Source organism: Microtus ochrogaster, chromosome 2, assembly GCF_000317375.1.
Source record: "Microtus ochrogaster isolate Prairie Vole_2 chromosome 2, MicOch1.0, whole genome shotgun sequence".
Lineage (NCBI taxonomy): Eukaryota > Metazoa > Chordata > Mammalia > Rodentia > Cricetidae > Microtus > Microtus ochrogaster.
Window position 1 is genome coordinate 19,739,012 of NC_022010.1, and position 22,572 is coordinate 19,761,583.

The following is a 22,572-nucleotide window of genomic DNA, read 5'->3' on the forward strand; positions in this document are numbered from 1 at the left end:
ATTTGGATGTATGACAAACTCCATCTTTTCGGAGATGAGGTCAAATAACTGTGACACCTGTGGTGTATTTCCTTCCACCCCGTTGATTAATGGTGAACAGAAGTCCAAAATTTTGCCACATTCCACATACTCATAAGATTTCTGTCCTGTGCTAACTCTTTATGTACATCAAGATTTATTGAGGTAGGGGCTGTCTTCTAAAAATCGATCTGAGGTATTAGAGAAAGCATTGTTAATATTTTTATTTAGTGAGGGGGTTTCCAGGACAGCACTAGACTCCTCTGAGGGCTACACATAGGACAGCGCTCTTTCTGATATGAATTTTCTGCTGAGACCCAAGGCCAGGCCATATTATGGCATCTGTAAGCTGCTCTCCCCTGTGGACTGTTTAGTACAGAGTAGCTGCTACACACCTGTTACAGGTTTCGGCACACTTCACGCTTGGAGTGTCTCCCTCACCTATGAGCCTTTCGGTGTGAGCTAGGGACCCTGCAGTTATTCAAGTCCTGAACTGTATATATGGGGTGTTTCCCCTTTATGAAACACCTACTGACAAATTCTTACTATTGAGGCTTTGCCAAATTCTATACACTGCTGGGTTTCGCTAACATGAGTTTCCTGGTGCCGCTTCAGGCTGGAAGAAGTAATAAAGGCTTTGGCACACTCCTTACAGCGATGGGATTTCTCTTGGGTATGTATTCTCTGGTGCCGATTGAGCTGGAAGGAAAAGTAATAGGCTTTGCCACACTCTTTACATCTGTAAACTCTATCTCCGGTATGAATCCTCTGGTGCTTAGTAAGGTATGCAGCACAGTTAAAAGCCTTGCCACACTCCTTACACACATAGGGCTTTTCTACAACATGGACTCTCTGATGCTTATTGAGATATGAGGAACAGTTGAAGGCTTTGCCACACTCTTGACATATGTAGGGTTTCTCTCCCGTATGGATTCTCTGATGTCGGTTAAGCTGTGAAGAAAAGTAGTAGGCTTTGCCACATTCCCTGCATTTATACAGTCTGTCACCAATATGAATTCTCTGGTGTTTAGAAAGATAGGAAGAACAATTAAAGGCTTTGCCACACTCTTTACACACGTAGGGTTTCTCTCCAGTATGAATTCTCTGATGCTTAGTAAGGTACGAAGTACAATTGAAGGCTTTGCCGCATTCTTTGCATATGTAGGGTTTCTCTCCACTGTGAATTCTCTGGTGTCGAACAAGCTGCGAAGAACATTTGAAGGGCTTACCACACTCTTTGCATCTATAGGGAATCTCTTCGAAATGAATTTTCATATGCTGGATCAAGTACGAGGAACAGTAAAAGGCTTTGCCACACTCTTGACATTTGTAGGGTTTCTCTCCTGTGTGGATTATCTGGTGTCGGGTAAGTGTTGAGCTATTATTGAAGGCTTTGCCACATTCCTGACATTTGTAGGGTTTCGCTCCAGTATGAAGTATTTGGTGTCGAGTCAGGTTTGAGTGGTATTTGAAGGTTTTGCCACACTCTTTACATAGATAAGGTTCCTCTCCAGTATGGATTCTCTGGTGTCGAATCAGCTGTGAGGAAAGCCTAAAGGGTTTACCACACTCTTTGCATCTATAGGGCATCTCTTCAAAATGAATTTTCATATGCTGGATCAAAAATGAAGAACAGTAAAAGGCTTTGCCACACTCTTGACATTTGTAGGGTTTCTCTCCTGTGTGGATTCTCTGGTGGCGACTGAGAGTTGAGCTATTATTGAAGGCTTTGCCACATTCCTGACATTGGTAGGGCTTTGCCCCGGTATGAACAATTTGGTGTCGAGTCAGGGTTGACTGATATCTGAAGGCTTTCCCACATTCGTTACATTTATAGGGTTTCTCGCCAGTGTGAATGACCTGGTGTTGGGTAAGAGATGAATGTTTACTAAAGGTCTTGCCACATTCCTTACACTTGTGCGGTTTCTCTCCTTTATGAATTATCTGATGTTGACTAAGGGTGTGCCTTCTCTTGAAGGCTTTGCCACATTCCTGACATCTGTAGGGCTTTGCTTCACTATGAATGACTTCATGCTGAGTGAGGGTTGAATTATATTTAAAGGATCTGCCACAGTCTTTACATTTGTAGGGTTTCTCTCCAGTGTGACTGATTTGGTGTTGAATAAGTACCGAATGTGTAGTGAAGGCTTTACCACAGTCTTCACATTTGTATGGTTTCTCCCTCTTATGAGTCATCTGGTGTTGTGTGAGGTTCCTACTTCTTTTGAAGGCTTTGCCACATTCCTGACATTGGTAGGGCCTTGCAGCAGTATGAATGACGCGGTGTTGGGAGAGGATGGAGCGGTACTTAAAGGCTTTGCCACAGTCTTTACATTTGTAGGGCAAATGCCGATCAGAAGCTGAATCATCAACGAAAGCTTTGCCATGTTCTTCATGTCTCAATGGCTCCTCTCCACTGTGCGTACACTGATGGATGGTACAATCTGCATGATGATCAAAGGCTTTTGCGGAGTCATTACAGTCACACTGATTTTCTGGGGAGAAAAGAAGACATACAGTTTTAACTGAGGGAAAGAAGAGGCTCTGTTTGCTGTCCTTCTGTCTGGAGGACATGTCTGCTTGCCATGGTATTGAGGTCAGATTCAGAAACAATTCACCTTAGCATAGTAACTGAGGTGATTTGTTATTTTGATTTCTTGCAGGTGTTTCTTCTCATTATACCCTATGCTCTTCACAAGAGCAGGACAAAAAAACTATTTCTTCTACAATACGATAGGGAGAAGATGCAGGAATTATGGCCTTGACAATTTGCATTAAAGATAGAAATGCAGCCTTCAGATACCAACCAACCCTTACTTGGCTCCAAATTTTTTTTTACACCAGAGCAAAACCCTTCAAATATCAAAAATGTGGCAAAGGCTTCAATACCAGTTTGATTCTGAACTGACACCAGAGTTCACCTAGGAGAGAAGCTCCACATGCACCGATGAATGTGAAGGCTAGGAAGCATTTTATAGCCAGAATGCAGCAACTGTGCACAACAGAGAACCCACTGCCAGCTGAGACCAAGAGCCACAGCATCTCAGAGCAGTGGCTAAGAAAACTGTATGTTTGAGTAAATGCCCACATCACATCTGGAAACATAACTTTCCTCTTAAATGAAATATTGGTAAATCTTAAGACACAACTGTTCCATGCTTTTATTAGGAACCTGAACAATTGAAACATAGCTGGACCAAACTTTGAACCAAATATTTCTTTAGAAAAGAGATTTTAGAGGCTGGAGATATGGCTCAGTGGTTAAGAGCACCGATTGCTCTTCCAGAGAGGACTCAGGTTCAATTCCCAGCACCCACATGGCAGCTCACAACTGTCTGAAAATACAGTTCCAGAAGATCTGACACCTTCACACCAATACACATAAAATAAAGTTAAATAAATCATTTTTTAAAAATTAAAAAAAAAGATTTTAGGAATGAAGAACACACTGTAAAGTGGGATTGTCTTTTTGGAAGGGCTCATTACTCTATCACCAGCAAATCTGTTTTCTCTGTACCAAAATACATCCCTTTAATAAATGCAGTAATTGGTTGTTGTTTGGTTGGTTGTGGTTGTTGTTTGTTTTGAGACAAGGTTTCACTGGATAACCCAGTCTATCCTGGCACTTGGTACAGAGCCAATGCTCACCTTAAACTTACCATGATCTTTCTGCTTCATCCTCCAACACGTTGATCTTACAGGTGTGGGCTCCTGCACTCAGTTAACCACCCGCCAATTCTTTTCTACATCCAAATCCAGACACAGATACTTAAGAATCCAGTACATGTGTAATGAACATAGGAAGACCATTGTTGAGGCTGGGAAACGACGTGTTGGAGAGAAAAATGCTGGTGTAATGAAATTCATAGCTTTTGCCAACTTGGAGCCAAGTAAGGGTTGGTTGGTATCTGAAGGCCTCCTACATTTCTATCTTTAATGCAAATTGTCAAGGCCATAATTCCTGCATCTTCTCCCTATCGTATTTTAGAAGAAATGGGTTTTTTGTCCTGCTCTTGTGAAGAGCCTAGGGTATAATGAGAAGAAACACCTGCAAAAAATCAAAATAACAAATCACCTCAGTTACTACGCTTAGGTGAATTGTTTCTGAATCTGACCTCAATACCATGGCAAGCAGACATGTCCTCCAGACAGCAGGACAGCAAACAGAGCCTCTTCATTTCCCCACAGGCTTCTGCTGAAAAGCCTGTTACTTCTCGTCTGTCCCAGCTCTGCACCTCTGAAAACGGCATTCTACCAACACCCAAAACAAAAGCAGCTTCCCGCATCATCTGCTCTCTTGGGAGAGAAAAGGAGAACAAATGAATACACCTGTGAACTGTCTGACGGTCCCCCGATAGGGAATTCCAGTATCTCCTGCTCCTCAGTGCAGGAGATAACAGGTCTACTTTGGACAGCAGGTCAGAATGGAAACACTGAACCTAAACCTAAATGATCATTACAATATCAATAAGATGGGGCTGGAGAGATGGCTCAGAGGTTAAGAGCACTGTCTGCTCTTCCAGAGGTCCTGAGTTCAAGTCCCAGCAACCACATGGTGGCTCACAGCCATCTGTAATGAGATCTGGTGCCCTCTTCTGGCCTGCAAGCAAACATGGAAGGAATGTTGTATACATAATAAATAAAGAAATTAAAAAAAAAATCAACAAGATGGTATTACTTCAGATGGTCCACCAGAGAAGAGGGGACTAGAGAATCTTTTTGTAATGAATGCATCTGTTTGTGTACAGGTATGCGTGTGTTGAGGGCAGTGCTTGCAGAAGCCAGAAGGGGGCAATGGAGCCACCCAACCTGAACATTGGGAATCAAATTGGGGTCCTCCGAAAAGTATGACTCGTTCTCAATGACAGACTTCCCTCCAGCCCAAGCCTAAGGAGTCCTAAGCAGAAATATGAGTAAGTGTTTCTAACAGACAGAAATAAAACCTACAGAAAACACAAAACGAAAATCTACTTGAATGATTACTGAATTCTACATAGTTCAATGCCATACCATCTGGATAGTCTCAGTCCACAGAAATGGCAACAGCTGACAGGTCTTTCCATGGCCATTGTCTGAATTTGTTATTTGTGTAAGTAAAGCTTATGCATCTGGAGTGGAGAGGTGGCCTGACAATTTCAAGCATGCGTAGCTCTTCCAGAGGACCCAGGTTCAGTTCCCAGTACCCACATGGCAGGCAGCTCACAACAATATGTAGGTCCAGCTCCAGAGGCTCCTGAAAAGTCATCTCCACTGAAACAGGCCTTCCCAACCCCCACCTGAAAGCGTGACTTCTTCCTGTGTCATTCCTACCGACCTGGGCACATGATTCCTGGCTCTTGTGTCTTCACATTCCAAGGCGCCTGTCTCTGCTCCAGCGATGAGACCAGGTAAGGCTTTCACACAGCGAGACCTGTTTATTACAAAATAGAGAACAATGTTCAGTTACGAGTCTCCTAATAAGTAATAACATTTCTCTGACCATACTTTGCTAGGCGAAAAGAAGAAACATAAGAGGAGATTTCAGGAAATGATTTCTGATTATTCCCTGCCATACACATTAGAATGTCTGCTGAGTGGTGGAGGCTCACACCTTTTTTTTTTTTTTTTTCGAGACAGGGTTTTTTTAGTGCCTGTCCTGGAACTAGCTCTTGTAGACCAGGCTGGTCTCGAACTCACAGAGATCCACCTGCCTCTGCCTCCCGAGTGCTGGGATTAAAGGTGTGCGCCACCACCGCCTGCGAGGCTCACACCTTTTACCCCAGCACTTGGGAGGCAAAGACAGGCATATCTCCGGGTTCAAGGCCAGACTGGTTCCAGGCCAACCAAGGCTACTCAGAGAAAAAAAAATGTGTGTGAGGGATTTTCAACCCTGAGATGCTGAGCTTCAGTTGCACACGTGACCAGCTCAAAGCAAATGAGTTTGAAGACACAGCCACGATGCTTTGTGCCGGCAACTTTCTGGAGTTACCACTGGTCTAGAGCGCTGGGTTCAACCTTCCTTGTGCTGCAACCCTTTAACACAGTTCCTCCAGTTGTACTGACCCCAACCAGAACATCATTTTTGTTGCTCCTTTGTAACTGTAATTCTGTTGCTGTGATGATTGTGATGTAAACATCTGCTATGCAGGAAATGTGATGTGTGACCCTGGGGGGGGGGTCAAACCCACAGGTTGAGAATCACTGATCTAGCATGAAGAAGAAACACTTCCTCAAGAAAGGATATTTTAAAATAAATTCAATTAAAATGATCTTCTCCAGACCATCAAACCTCTAAAATATTTCTCTTATGCGTAGGAATGCCAACTGCCTTCATACAAAACAGAAGCCCTTGAGACACAGGCTACAGAGAAGGGAAATCAGATGTTGAGAGGGAGCTAAGAATTCTGTAGACAGAGCTCCTCACCCAGGGAGACAAGGTTCCTGTAATTCTCCAACATCACACCCCTATACAAACTCCACAGAGCAGGGTCTAGGCATTCCCGCTCCTCTGGGGAGAAGTCAATGGACACATCCCCGAATGACAGCAGCTCCTGAAATAAAAGTCAATAGCACAAAGAACTAAACAAAAGAAAACAAACAACCCAATCAATGGGCTAAGGAACTCAACAGAGAGAACGCTCTCCAAAGAAGACCAACACATGGTCAATGAATGCTTTTAAATGGTTCGCTGTCCTTAGCCATCAAGAATGCAAGTTTAGTCCTTTGAGATTCCGTCTCACCACAGTCAGAATGGGTATAATCAAGAGAACAAGAGCCAGTGAGGATGTGGGGCAAGGAGATCACCTGGGCACTGCTGCTGGGACTGTCAACTGTATAACCACTATGGCAATCAGTGTGGAGGCTTCTCAGACAGCTAAGAATAGACCACCACATGTCCCAGCATAACCACTACAGAGACCCTTGCTCATCTCTGACCATGATGCTCTATCCTAAGAGCCAGGCAATGGATCCGCCTAGATGCCCACCAGCTGAAGAGTATACAATGACAAGGTAATGCGTATACACAGGGGTATTTTACTCAGCTGTAAAGACAATGAAATTCGCAGGGAGATGGATGGAATTGAGAAACATTATACTGAGGCCCAGAAAGACAAACATGTTCTCTCCAGGATACTACCCTAGCTCTGAATTTTCAGATCTGTGCACTTTACTTGGGGTGTTTGTGGAGGTCAGGAAACTAGATAGAGGCCACCGAATTGGATGAGGCCTTAAGAACACATGGGAGCCGGGCGATGGTGGCGCACGCCTTTAATCCCAGCACTCGGGAGGCAGAGGCAGGTGGATCTCTGAGTTCGAGACCAGCCTGGTCTACAGAGCTAGTGCCAGGACAGGCTCCAAAGCCACAGAGAAACCCTGTCTCGAAAAACCAAAAAAAAAAAAAAAAAAAAGAAGAAGAACACATGGGACACGAAAGTAGCAGGGGATACAGGGACAGCACCTCTCCTAGTGCTCTTCCACATCAATCATCAACCAAGAAAATGCCCCAAGCTTGCCTACAGGCCAATCTGATGGGGGCATTTTCTCAACTGGAGTTCCAGCTTCTCAGACAACTCTTGTTTGTGCCAAGTTGACAAAAACAAAACCACCTATCTAACCAGGGCACTGTGTTCTGATTCACAAGTGGTACTGTCAGAGCTGGAGAGGTAGCTCAGCGGTTACTGCTCCCTACAGAGGGTAAAGGCACTTCTGGCCATGATTGACAGCTTACTGCTCCCTACAGAGGGTAAGATACTTTTGGCCATGATTGACAATTTGGGTTCCATCCTCAGGACCCACAAAGGCAGGAGAGAACCAACCCCTACAGGCTGTCCTCTGACCTCAAGCATGCTGTAGTACACACACACAACTCCACATGTAAAAACACACACACATGCACGCACACACTCAGACACAAATTAAATGTTATTTTAAAACTTTAAACTTAAGGGGGTAAAAGGATTCTAAAATTTATACAGAAAGGCAAATACCCAGAATAGTCAGCACACTGCTGAAAAGTAAGCTCCCCAGATGGCCACGTGCTAACTTTAGTGGATTCGGCAGGGGAGTGACAGGAGCTCCAGACTGCAGTGAGGAAGGATGAACATACACCCTAGGGCTGTCTCCTCAAGAGCTGTGAACCGAGACAGCTGTGACCGAGAACAAACTAAGCATCTGGCAGATGCTGCTCACTCTTCAGTATGGCTTTTTGTGAGAAGTTCCCATACCCCACACCACCCCAGAGAAACTCAGAGAAGGCCCGAGACGCCAGCAGAAACCATTTATATCATGTCTTAATAGCTTTAAAAGCCAGCTCTTCTTCCTGCCACCCACAATGACCAGCAGCAACCACACAGCTATTTGACCCACACCTTTGGTGTTTAAGCTCACCTGAAGTTGAGGCTACTACTTACTAAAGCATAACAGAGCTGACTTATTATACCTAATGAGAAAACCTTTACCCTGGGAAAGCACAAAAAGTGAATCAATTAAAGGCCATTTTCAGTACACAGATGTCACCATAAGTCCTTGTTATAGAGCCATTTCCTTCTCAATAAGTAGTGTTGAGTAATCACAGAAACAGAATGCACTTAAATGCAAATTCCTAGTTCACAGAAACTACAGAACTACATGACGACCCACAGTATTTGTTGTCCAGAGCTAGCAATGGCCTTAAGAACAGAAACTAAGTGCCAAGGATTCATAAAGTCAAACAGGGAACTTAAGGAAGGGAGATGGCTCAGTGGGTAAACACTAACATTCATGGAAAAGCCAAGTTGTCCTAAGGACCCCTGAGATGGTTTGAGAGAAAACAGTCCACAAAGTGAGTGTCACTATTAGGAGGTGTGGCCTTACTGGAGTAGGTGTGGCCTTGCTGGAGGAAGTGGGTCACTGTGGAGGTGGGCTTTGAGGTCTCTTTTGCTCAAGCTTCCCTCAGTGCGACACTGAGAACACTTCCTGTTGCCTGCACAATGTGCAGGAATCTCAGCTCCCTCTCCAGCACCATGTCACACAGTGCTGCCATGTCACACATTGGCAATGGGCTAAACCTCTGAAAACGTAAGCCACCCCAATGAAGTGCTTCCCTTTACAAGAGTTGCCATGGTCATGGTGTCTCTTCACAGCAACAGAAACCCTAACTAAGACAGCCTCCTTGGAATTCCAAGTCTCAGGAGACAGACAGGAATATCTTTGGAGAAAGGCAGCTAGCTAAACTCAACAAACCAGCACACGCTGGGTTCAAGTGAGAGTCACTGTGTTAATGTGTAAGATGGGAAACAATTGAGGAAAACACCTGCCACCAGCATCTGGCCTCTACACACATGTACTCATATGTGCGTGCACACCCATACTCACACACAAATGTGCACCCACATACCTGAATATGCATATACAGTGCATGCACACAGAAATAAATAAAAATCAAAGAAAGAAATGAAGACTCCTGAGTGCATCCATTTCAAAACTGAAAATAAGAATCACAAAGCAATGGAAAATAAGAAATCACAATAAAAATAGGCAACTTTACTAACAACTTACCATTGTATACATAAGATAAAACAGAAGTGGGGTTATCAGATGCAAAGATAGCAGAAGTCCCCAAAACCTACCCCCAACATTCTGTGCTTTTATATGAAAAGTGAAAAGATGTTGAAACTCTATCAAAAGATCAGAAGCATAGCCTATGGAGCGTGCCTGTGACCCCAGGAGGGTCAAATAAGAGGACTGTGACACAGGGGCCAGCCTATGCCACATGGCATAATCTGAAACAGGCAGGACAGAAAAATAAAACTCCGCCATGACACATGGAAGATGAGTAAGACGTGAGTTGAGCCTGCGCTTCACGGTTGTTTTCACTTCACAGAACGACTTTGCGGGGATGCAGCACCTGCCTCATAAGAATGATGCCCAAAGTTCAACCCTCGTTACTACCAAAAAAAAAAAAAAAAAAAAAACTTTAAGCTCTAACTTTACAAGGCAATAGTTTAAGAAGCAATGGGCAATCATAACCACCCTAGTGTCCTCACGATCAAAATATAGAGGCTTTTTGTGCGTTTCACATCGGCAGACTCACCCAGTACAAAATGATAAAAAGTACTGTGGGAAAATCTAGCTGAGCACATACTTTTCTTGTTGTTATTCTATAACAGTGCAAAAAAACTGAATAGTTATGTAGTATTTATATTATAGCACGAATTGTGAGAAATCTAAAATAAAGTATACTAGAAGATGTCTGTAAATTACCTGCAAATGCTATCATCATACACAGACTATTGGGTACCAAAAGGTGAAATGAGTCTCTACCATCTCTACTTCAACTGTCAATTTGCTAACCAATGAAAATTACATTAGTTTAGTGGGTTTCCTAACTCCTCACTGTACACAAGACTTTACTTTTAGAAAATAAACCAGACTATCAGAAACACAGGAAGGACTAAGGACAAACTGTCAACTTAAGGGAGCTTTAATATATGGTATTAGTTAGGGTTCCTTAGAAGAACAGACCTGATCGAATGAATATTAGAAAGGCGATATATATTTACAGGAGAGTACAGGAGACTCCCACGACATGATAGGCTACTGCTGTTATCCTTACTGCAGAAGACAATGTGTACTTCAGACACAGGACCCAGAGGATCAGATCCTAAAGACCCCTCCCAGAGGACTACTTTCATGGTACCAGAAGGTGCCATGAAAGTTTCTAAAGGAGAGAAGCAACCAACAGTGCTACCCAGCTATGACGCCTATGAACAATACCAACAACCAGAATAGCATAGGACATGTAAGAATAGCTTGGAGGTAACTAACAACTCTCTTAACCGGATTCAATGCTTGCTAACCAAGAAGGAAATCGTGCTTGCTACTGGACACCTAGCCAAGTACCCATAGGTCTAAACACTCACCCCTATATTCATAGATAAGTTCAGCTCTCTCCCCTCATCGAAGAAAATTCTTATAGCAGGATACAAGATTAATTTTTTAAAAAATCAGTAGCCCTCTCATATACAGATGATAAGCATGCTGAGAAAGAAATCAGAGAAACACGACCCTTTACAATAGCCACAAATAACATAAAATATCTTGGGGTAACTCTAATCAAACAAGTGCAGGATCTGAGGGGGCCTGGTACCCCCTGTGCAGCCCAAGCTGGCCCTGAACTCAATCTCTCATGCGGCATCTCAACTACAAGAAATCCAGGCATGTACAACTACACACAAATATGACCAATTATTTCAAAGCGCATATGGTGATAGAAATGACCAGGGGATCAGTAAGTCGAGGAAGATAAATACTACAAAAAGATGAGATTTTGGATCTTTTAGGTTTTCATTGGAACAGGGCATTCTTAAACTTCATGGAGCTTACTCAAGCAGGCACTAGAATGGTACTAGTCTCATTCTCGAATGAGAAGATGTTCAGCATATACAAAAGCCATTAGAAATTTGCTGACATAGTCACAGAACACAATAGAGACCTAGTCTATGAGTGGGCCCAGAGATGGCAGAATATGTTTTTGCAAAGAAGAGAATACTGAAACTCACAGTCTGGTGATGTATCTACAATGGGTACCTATTGCCTTGATGTCAGACATGAAAAAAAAAAAACCGAGTGACACTGAGTTTCCATCCTTTATTCAAGGGAATATATATATATATATATATATATATACTCCCAAGCTTTGGGAGCAAAGAAGGTGAAAATCTCCCTAGACCTCAGGCAGCGGGTAACTATATGTATAAACACATCCATGGGGTGGTCATAAGTGCAGAAAAGGGGTTTAAAAAAAAACAGGTCCTTACAGTCCTAGAAATCATTTATAGTATATGCTTCCAGGAGCTGCATAAAAGCATAGGTTCTAATTTATATGCAACAGCAATTTAACACAGCCTTTGGGAGAGCTGTTACAAAAGAGATAACCAGTTGTCCGAAGGCATCAGCAAAAACAAGGAAATTTCTAAACCAGCCTGGGCTACATGAAGGGCACTAGAAAAAAAAAAGAAGAAGTGGGGAGGAGAGGAACATAAACACAGGGGAAGGGGAAAGGGCAATCCTCTGAAACTATTGGAGATGGCAAATTTACTATGGGGATCTTTTTAATAATGTGAAAGCTCTTTTTTAAAAAAAGTTAAAATTGACTTACTGTATGATCCAAACAAAAATCACAATACAGAGTAAGAATACCAGGATGAGGACATAGTCGTATTACAGTAGCCAGTGTGTGTATGGAAATGCAGTGCCTTCGTATAAAATATACCAGAGGTCCCCTCACCCCCTTGAGATCCGGCCGCTCCCCTTAAAGGCTGCATGCCCACAGATCCACCCTAGGACAGAATCCGGGGACTCCCCTTTACTATACAATCCCTGAGACAGGGCAGCTGGGAGCACCTAGTACCAACACTTGCTGTCAGGAAGTATTGGAATCCAGTACCAAAACAAAACAAAAAAAAATTGGAGAAAATGAAGACACACCTGAAAGTCAGCCAGGGGAAAGCTCAACCCAAAGATAGCATGATAAAGTGTCTGTGCTTAGAGAAGATAGCGAAGTGTGACATGAAAAGTCTTATCGGGGTCTACTAACTGTCGCTGAGCTTTCTGCTCCAGAGCAACGTTCGCAAACACAAACCAAGTCCTTTCAAATTCTCCACTAGATGTGGCAGGGGGCGGATAAAAAGCACAGAGTCTGTTTGAAATCTACGCGGGGACAGTTTAGTGGGAGACAGGAAGTTGGCGTGGGAAATACTTAGGAATTTACTGTCCTGAATGGATGCTGCTGAGAGATTAGGATGCTCAGAAGGGGGCTCAGCCCCGCGCTCCTGTCAGGCAGGACCCGCACACACGGAGTCGGGTTGTCCCCACGATCCTGCCATCCGGCTGTCTGCCCTCGCTGAGAACCGACAGGGCTGCCCCTGAATGAATCGACCCATGACTCCCGCTGACACCCCGAACGGCTGCAGCAGCCACGTAACCCTGGCTACCAGGAGGCCGGGTACCGACTCACCATGTCCGGATTCCGGAACCAGTTGTGTCCGCGGTGTCCCATTCCGGCGTGTCCGGGCTCGCGGGTTCCGCAGCATACCGTTCCGGGGTCTCCGGGTTCCGGTTCTGCGGAGTTCGGGAGTGATGAGGTCACGGGCTGATCAGCAAGAGCAAGGCCCGGAAGTGCAGACTGGAAACGGACTCCACCTTGGCCGATCCCACACAAAGCTAGTCGGGTCTGAAACCCATCTCAGTCTAGTGGCACTGAATGGAGAGCGCTTCCGGGCTCCCCAGAGCCTTGACTAACTGACACTTGTAGGCTGAGTAAGAACAAAACGTCCGGTCTTTGCTGCACAGATTTTTATTTTAAAGATTTATTTTATTTTTAAATATTTTTGGCAATCCTGAGAATTTTGCACAATGTATTTTGACTAACTTGTGTGTATTTTGCATTCCCTTGTAGTTGCTTCAAATCCCTATTAAATATCTGGCATTTGCAGATTGTAATTTTCACTTCTGGCCTTGTGATAAGCAACTGGCATGTTGACATGATGTCCACTTTTTTTTCTGGAAAGAATACTCTGATGAATACAAAATCTTTTTAAATACAGAATCTTATACTGGCATTCTTTTTCTCTGAATTAAAAGATGTAACTTATTTTTTGTTTGTTTGTTTTTCTTTTTTTTTTTTTCTTGTTTGTCTTTCAAGACGGGATTTCTCTGTGTATCCCTGGATGTCCTGGAACTCACTCTGTGGATCAGGCTGGTCTCTGCCTCCTAGCAGTGCTGGGATTGGGGGGTGGCCTATGGGCCACCACACCCACCTTCATATTTAAATTTCTACTCTTGATTACACATTGCTCTAACAAGATCATGCTTTTCTATATATGTATTCATTTTGCATCTTTCTTAATTTTCAGATATTCTTTGGATCGTAACAGTTTGACTATGGTGTGTGTTTTAGGGTTACAGTTGCTGTGATAAACGCCATGACCAGAGCAACCTGAGGAGGAAAGGGGAAAATTAGCTTAGGCTTCCACAGCACTGTTCATCACTGAAGGAAGTCAGGACAGGAACTCAAGCAGGGCAGGAACCTGGAGGCAGGAGCTGATGCAGAGGCCGTGGAGAAGGAGTGCTGCTTACTGACTTGCTCAGCCTGCTTTCCTATAGAATCCAGGAACACCACCCAGAATGGGCTGAGCCCTCCCCCAGCAATCCCTAAAGAAAATGTCCCACAGGATTGCCTGTACCCGAGTCATACGGAAGATTTTTTTTTTTTTCGAGACAGGGTTTCTCTGTGGCTTTGGAGCCTGTCCTGGAACTAGCTCTGTAGACCAGGCTGGTCTCGAACTCACAGAGATCCGCCTGCCTCTGTCTCCCGAGTGCTGGGATTAAAGGCATGCGCCACCATCGCCCGGCTGGAAGATTTTCTTAATTATGGTTCCCTCTTCTCAGATAGCTCCACGTTGTGTGAAACTGACCAACAAAGAAGAAAAGAGAAGAAAGAAGAGGAGGAAGAAGGTGGCGACAGCACAGTGGGCTTTGGGGAATTTCAAATCCTAAGTCAAACAGATCAGCTTTCAGGGAGAAAGACAAGCTGATTGGAAATGAAAGCCTCTTAATGAGGTGCAGATTAAGACTTAATTACTGAGAGATGATGTACAGAGAAGTAAAGTCACATAAATAATGGCTCTCAAGGAGGTAAATAAAGCAGGATAGGATGCCAAAAATTTATACTACAGATCACTAAACCCATTTGCACAACCTCCTGAAATGTCATGGGGATTCCTCCAGAGAAGACTATTTGAATGTGGGTTTGAGTCAATAGAAAGTTTTTGTTAGCCAGTCAATTATCACACTGGCTGTTTGAGATCCCTTTGTTGCCCTGAGCCTTTCTTGGGGTGAGCTTTCAAGCACAAAAACCATTGCCAGGGTTGACATACTTCAGATGCAAGAACACTTAGCCAAAAGCAGAACCACAGAAAGCAAAAACCAAGGTTAGTACATTTAAAGACTTTCCCGAACTATGGATTTTTGTGCATTAGGCCTTTTTTTGTTTGTTGTTTGTTTGTTTGTTGTTTGTTTGTTTGTTTGTTGTTTTTTTGTTTGTTTTTTTTAGATTTTCGAGACAGGGTTTCTCCATAGCTTTTTAGTTCCTGTCCTGGAACTAGCTCTTGTAGACCAGGCTGGCCTCGAACTCACAGAGATCCGCCTACCTCTGCCTCCCGAGTGCTGGGATTAAAGGCGTGCGCCCCCACCGCCCGGCTTTGGTTTGTTTTGCCTAGTGGTGCTGTCTGTGTGTTCAGTTTTGGGGCTTGCATGGTACTTCCATCATGGAGTCAGTTGTGTTAAGCTCTGGGAGCCTGGGGCTGGAGAGATGGCTCAGAGGATAAGAGTACTGAATGCTCTTCCAAAGGTTCTAAGTTCAATTCCCAGCACCCACATGATGGCTTATAACCATCCAGAATGAGATTGGGTGCTCTCTTCTGACATGTAGGTGTATATACAGGCAGAACATAATAAAAATAAATAAATAAATGTTAAAAAAAAAAGTTCTGGGAGCCTGTTACAAAAGGATCACTGCTTACTGGCTTGCTTTCCAATGTTTGCTCAACTACTATTCTTGGGCCCACCTACCTAGGAATGGCACTACCTGCCTACAAATGGCGCCACCAGAAGTGGGCTGGGTCCTCTAGATCAATTAGCAATTAGGCCAAGCTCATAGAGGCTATTTTCCAATTGAGGTTCCCACTCCCAAAATGACTCTGAATTGTGTCAAACTGACAGGTTAGGCTAATTATGACAGTAATTGTCTTAGTTACTTTTCTATTGCTGTGATAAAACACCATGACCAAGGCAGCTTACAGAAGCAGAGTTTATTTGGGGCTTACAGTTACAAAAGGATATAATCCATCACAATCACGGCAGGGATCATGCCAGCAGTCAGGCAGGCTTAGTGCTGGAGCAGCCGCTGAGAACTCATATAGGAGTATACAAACAAGGAGCAGAAGCACACTGTGAATGACTCAAGTCTTTTGAAAGCTCAAAGCCAGCAACACCTTCTTCAAACGAAGCCACATTTCTTAATCTTTCCCGAACAGCCACCAACCAGAGACCTGAGTATTCAAAAGCCAGAGACTTACGGAATACATGTCATTCAAACCAGAACAGTCATGGTGTTTTTCACAAGAGAAAAATAAGAGACAGAAGTTGATACCAGGAGTGGGGTCTGCCATGAAGAAACTGACAATGTTGGGTTTTGGAGAAATGTGGAGGGCTTTGAGATTTTGAACTAGAAGACTGAACACTGAAAGCAGAGCTTCATGGACCATCTTAGCAGGAGAAAATAGTGACGAGAGATATGTGGGCTATGGAAGCCGGAGTCAAGAGGTTTCACAGGGGAATAAAGCAACTGGATTTACATTCTTGTGATATTTTTACATATGATATGGCTGTTTTCTACCCTGGTCCTAAGAATTTGCTGGATTGATTTCTTTGGTGGAGATTTCAAGACAGTCTAATACTGACTGTTACATGGTGGTCACTCTTATGAAGGTCTATACTGAGATATACCAGATGGGAACTTTTTAGATGAAATAAACCCTTTCTTCCCTAAGTTGCTTTTGGTCTTGGGATTTTGTGATATCAATAGAAACTTAACCAGACACCTTTGACCTGGGATCTGGGAAGTCTGAGCTCAGGTCCTCATCCATGCCAACCCAAGCACTTTAACCACAGCATCACCATCACAGTCCTATGTCTCAGTCCTGAATCAGAGCCAAGGAGCTTCCAGTCGTTTTGCTGGTGATGCCCGCACAATGGCAGGTATAGTGAAGATGGCTATGTTGGATTTCAGGGCTAAAGCTGAAGTCAGGCCGCACGAGGAAACGTGGGTTAGCACTGCAAGAAATGCCTCACGTGCATTATGAGTTTGACTTTTAATTTATAGTTTTTCTTAGTATATTGAAGGTGTACAGTGTGTGTGCATGGCTCTCCATGCCAAGATATGTGTGTGGGGGTTAGATGACAACCTTCCTGGTGATTCCATCCTGACACTTTTGCAGAGGTTCTGGGAATCAAACTCAGTTTACACCTGTACCTTCAGATCAATCGTGCTGTTCCCTGAACTTATACTTGGTCCTCACATCCTTGACCATGGCCAGATTGTCCCCAACCCCCACACTCTCCTATGCAACCAGTGTACACGATTGCAGTCCAAACACCAGGAAGCCCTGGTGTATGTGTCTGGAGTATTTCAGTTCGAAGGGCTGTTTCCCAGAGTTCCTAAGGAAGAAATGACAGAGCACTAGTGCACTCATAAAAGATTTCATTTCCTGAGCCGCGGGTCAAAAAAAATATATTTAAATGACCTCACTGGAGGAAAAACTTAAGGGTTGTTGTTGTTGCTGCTGTTGTTTTGGAGGTAGCATTATTCCCTTAGTGTGTGGTGCACTTCGTTCATCTGGAGAAAAAAAAAGCATACTAGGTGTGGAGGATATTCACTCAACCCAGGGCCCTTTCCAGATGCAGTCAATAACAAAAGAACTATGGTGTTTTCTGAGCATCTGTCAGAACAAGAGAGCCAGCTCTAGCAGCATGCATGACAGGATAGAGCACAGCCCTGCTCCCCTCTCAGCTTGAGCAAGGCCAAGCAGCGAAAACTGTCTGTGGGGAGCCTGGCAGGTGGGAAGATACATAGTAGCCCTGCAGCTGTAGCAACACTCTGGGAGGAAGCTGAATGGCTTCTGTAGGGTTTTGTAGGACTAGGACATAGTGTCTCTCTGACACATTCTTCTGTACCTAGTGCTGAGAGGTGGCAAAGAAGGCTGTTGGGGACTCAGTGTACAACTAATCTAACCAATTGGTAAGCATCAGATGGAGACCAATAGAGGAAGAAAGAATAACCTTTGGCTTCCACATACACATGCAGGAGTTTACACACACACACACACACACACACACACACACACACACGCACACACCATAGAAACACACAAATAAGCTGGGCGGTGGTGGCACACACCTTTAATCCCAGCACTCGGGAGGCAGAGGCAGGCGGATCTCTGTGAGTTCAAGACCAGCCTGGTCTACAAGAGCTAGTTCCAGGACAGGCTCCAAAATCACAGAGAAACCCTGTCTTGAAAAACAAATACACTGTATATACACACGCGCAATACATAAACACAAATTCATAAAGGCCTAATATCAAAAATAAACATGAAAAATGGTCAACATCGCCAATTATGAGGAGATAACAATAAAGTATCACCTGGCTGCGAAATAAATGGCTAATATAAAAATGCAAATATATAGCCAGGCAGTGGTGGCACATGCCTTTAATTCCAGCACTCGGGAGGCAGAGACAAGCAGATCTCTGAGTTCCAGGCCAGTCTGGTTTAGAAAAAGAGTTCCAGGTCAGTGAGGGCTGCACAAAGAAACCCTGTCTCAAAAAAAAAAGAAACTGCAAACATGTATTGATAAAGAAGTGAAGAAAAAGGATCATTTATACAATGTTGATGGAGATGTAAATTAGGACAGTCATTGTGCAGAATAGTACAAATGGTCTTCAACAGGCAAAAGAATGCCACTGCCATCCAGTAAGCACAGTACTGGGTATAGACTGGAAGGGAGTGAAAGATCATGTTGAATACAAATGTGAGCACTCCTACAAACACTGCGGTGCTCTTTACAGTAGCTAAGATATGGAAACAAAGTATCCATCAACAATGAACCATAAAGTGGTATGGGAAGTCCTTCTGTATATGTGTTTCTTTTATTGGTTAACGAATAAAGCTATTTTGGCCAGTGGCTTAGCAAACTAGATCAAGGCAGGAATTCCAGGCAGATAGAGGAGGAAAGAAGGCGGAATCATGTAGAAGCCATGTAGCTGCCACAGGAGAGAGACGCTGGACACCAGATGGAACCTTACAGGTAGGCCACAGCCACATGGCAAAACACAGATTAATAGAAATGGTTTAATTTAAGATGTAAGAGCTAGCTAGCAATACGCTTAAGTGATTGGACAAGCAGTGTTTTAATTAATAGTTTCTGTGTGGTTATTTTGGGTCTGGGCATCCAGGAAAATGAACAAGCAGTCTCCATCTAGGACAAACACTAGATGAACAAAATCAAATATTATTCACTAAAACTTAAATTCCTTGATTTGCAACATGAATGCCCTCAAAGAATAACACATAGAGAAAGCACCATATGTTATAAAATAATAAACTCTGTATTTACACACACGCGCGCGCGCGCGCACACACACACACACACACACACACACACACACACACACACACACACGACAGAGAGAAACCCTTCCTAGCTTGGAATGTTATGTGAACTGCACCATCCTCCATCTCATAGAGATCTTCCCGTCTTTGCCTCCAGGGTATTGGGGTTAAATATATGTATCAACTTACCCATCACATTTAAAAGAATTATTCTTCAAGAAATAGAAAGTAGAACAGCTGTGTCCTCAGTAAAAAGTGGAAGAGAAGGGATGTTGGAGTGCTTGAAAGTTACACTTAGATAGGGAATGTACTTTTTCCTGTTCTCTTACACAAGTGGTTCTCAGCATTCCTAATGCTGCAACCCTTTAATACAGTTCTTCATATTGTGGTGACCCCCAACTATAAATGCTATTTTGCTACTGTTATGAATCATAATGCAAATATCTGATATTCAGTCCCCCAAAAGGGTCACAACCCATGAGCTGAGAACCTCTGTCTTAAATGCTAACATGGCGCAGGCTAATGTGCTACCTTCACAAAGCAACTAAAAGAAATTCTGATTAGTCTTAGGATGAGAAAGGCAATATGGGATATCATATATATATATATATATATATATATATATATATGTGTGTGTGTGTGTGTGTGTGTGTGTGTGTGTGTGTGTGTGTGTGTGTGTCTGTGTATGTGTGTGTGTGTGTGTGTATTTGTTGCTTTTCTTGGTTAATGAATATTGCTGCTTTAGCCTATTGCAGGGCAGAATATAGCCAGGCTGGAAGAGATGTGGAGAGAAAGAAGGTAGTCAGGGAGATGCCATGGAGCTGTCCAAGAAGCAAGAGGTAACAAACCCCCAGCCTCATGTTAAAATAAAAAAAATAATAGAAATGGGTTAATTCAAGATGTAAGAGCTAGCTAGAAATATGCCTGAATCATTGGCCAAGCAGTGTTATAATTAATATAGTTTTTGTGTCTGGGTTGCTGGGAAATGAACAAGCAGTCTCCATTTACAGAAAGGTTTAGGTAAAAAGTATGGTAATTATACATTTGATTACAAGGTTTATACATACTTTAAAAATTCAAACCATATTTCATATAGAACTATTATTATGGGTCTATTACAAATATCTTAGACGCAGAACACCCAGAACCCCGAAATACAACTGTATTATAAAAGTCAGGACTGAAAGCTCCTATACTATATGGAAACAGAAGACTAAAGGAAAAGTGAAGGCCATTACACAAACCATGACAGACAATTACACTGTGCAGATGTTGCTCGAGATGAAACTAGGAGACAAGAAGGTGGATAATTACAAAATAACTCAACAAAAACTTTTTTTATAAAAAAGATTTATTTATTTTTTTACAACCATTGGTTTTTGCCTTCATGTATGTCTGTATGAGGGGGCTAGATCCCCCAAGAACTGAAGTCACAGACAGTTGTGAGCTGCCGTGTGGGTGCTGAGAATCGAACCCAGGTCCTCTGGAAAAGCATTCGTGCTCTTAACTTCTGTGCCATCTCTCCAGCCCGCTTCGCCCCCACCCAATAAAACCTTTGGCGTGTCCACACTGAAGCCTCCCCCAGGCCTGCTCACTCCACTGGAACAGACCTTCACTTTTAGCAGTTCCAAGAAAGTGAACATACAGCCTGTTCTGCTTCCAAGGTAGTCTTACTCTACAGTGCAGGGCATACTTGACCCTGACCAAGCTGCCCTTGCAATGACTGTCCCGCCTCAGCTTCCCAAATCTAGGATTCAGGTATTAAAGCCGTCCACCCAGCAACAAACTCCTTCTGGTAGAGACTGCTGGATCCTGCTAGTGGAGCATCTATTACATTCTATCTGCTCTGTGTGCTTGACTGCGTCCCGCAAACGTCAGAACCCTGTATGTACTACGTCTCACTAGCTGTCGTCTGAGGAAACTGGATCAGCGAATTTGCTGAATTTCATGTCACTTATACAACTGAAAGGAAGAATTATTTATCTTATTGTGCAGGAAGAAATGACACTTGCTGTGAGAATGCCTGCCATCAATCCCAGCTCCAGGAAGGCAGAGATAGGCAGGTGTCTGTGAGCTTGGGGCCGGCTTGGACTACAGACCAAGTTCCAGGTCAGCAAGAACTACATAGTAAGACCCTGCCTCCAAAATAAATTAATGAATAAATAAATAAATAAATAAATAAATAAATAGGAAAAGAACAAAAGGGGAAAAGGAATATAATATACTAATTTAAAATATCTCTATATATCAAGCTTTCTTTTAAGCTACCAACCAGCCCCCAAATCATGACACTGAGACTTATTAGCTATGAACACTCAGCCTAGCTTATGCTCATAGCTGGTTAGCCTTTTTACTTAAACTTAAATTAACCTGTTTCTCTTCATCTACATTTACATTGGGGCTTTTTACCTTTCTTTCTGTATGTCCTAGTCTGTCTGTCTGGTAGCTGCCTAGCTGGCCCTGGGCATTTCCCTCTCTCCTCCTCATTCCTCCTCTCTTCTTCTTCTCTCAAGTCTAGAATTCTCCTCCTATTTATTCTCTCTCGGCCATTCAGCTTTGTATTAGACCAGTCAGGTGCCTTACATAGGCAAGGTGCAACAGCCACACATCTTTACATGATTACAGGAATACAGCATAGACAAAAGCAGCACACCTTCACACAGCTAAATTAATATTCCACAGCATAAACAAACATAACACATCTTTGCCTAGACAAAACATTCTGCCACACCATCTCTATGTATGTTCACACTACGGGAGAGCATCTTAGAATTAGTTTCTAATATAAAATTTAATTATGCCTTCTTAAAATATGGTAAGGGTTATATGAGCAGAATCATAAACTTCATGAGGCAAATCATACATTATGTCTTCCATGAGTAACAGGTAAATCAAGATGAATTAATACCAGGAAATTCTAAACCAAGAACTATGACATTTTGAAGAAATATATTCAGTGAAAACAAAGTGAAAATCTCCCCTCAGAATATGTGAGGATTCTAGGTAGCTATAATTTATCAACTCCTTTAAAATTCACAAATATTCTACATAGAATTCTATAATTCTCTTCCCAATCATTATTCAAACAGACCCATCTACCATTCTCCTAAAATTTATCACTAGATCATAAGAGTTGGACACCTGAATCTGTAAAAATGAATAGCAAATATTTATGTGTGCTTTGAGTCCAAAAAAGGGGAAATGGAGTGGGTCTGATAAAATCTTATAACTTTCAATTCAAGATTCAGAATATTATGATACATTATTATACTCCTACAACCCTCATAATTTCTGGATAATAATTAAAAGGAATGAATAAAAGTTATTCATAGAAGAACGGTCTCCTCCAAATTCTTTAATACTA

The 22,572-nt window shown here is 42.9% G+C and overlaps 1 protein-coding gene across 2 annotated transcripts in view; it reads right to left on the reverse strand.

Annotated features, from left to right (window-relative positions):
- Nucleotides 1–228: 228 nt before the first annotated feature.
- Nucleotides 229–22,572, reverse strand: part of LOC101991134 (zinc finger protein 11) — a 39,059-nt gene continuing 16,715 nt past the window's right edge. Inside the window, exons 1-3 of one of the 2 annotated variants that reach the window (XM_005344534.3) lie at nt 12,995–13,045; nt 5,333–5,428; nt 229–2,513 (exon numbers count right to left, since the gene is read on the reverse strand). In XM_005344534.3, the coding sequence (XP_005344591.1) occupies nt 547–2,513; nt 5,333–5,342 (1,977 nt within the window). In that variant the 5' untranslated portion in view covers nt 5,343–5,428; nt 12,995–13,045 and the 3' untranslated portion in view covers nt 229–546. Of the gene's footprint in view, nt 2,514–5,332; nt 5,429–12,994; nt 13,046–22,572 lie in introns of those variants that run through there. The other variant, XM_026786344.1, reaches the window with a different exon arrangement.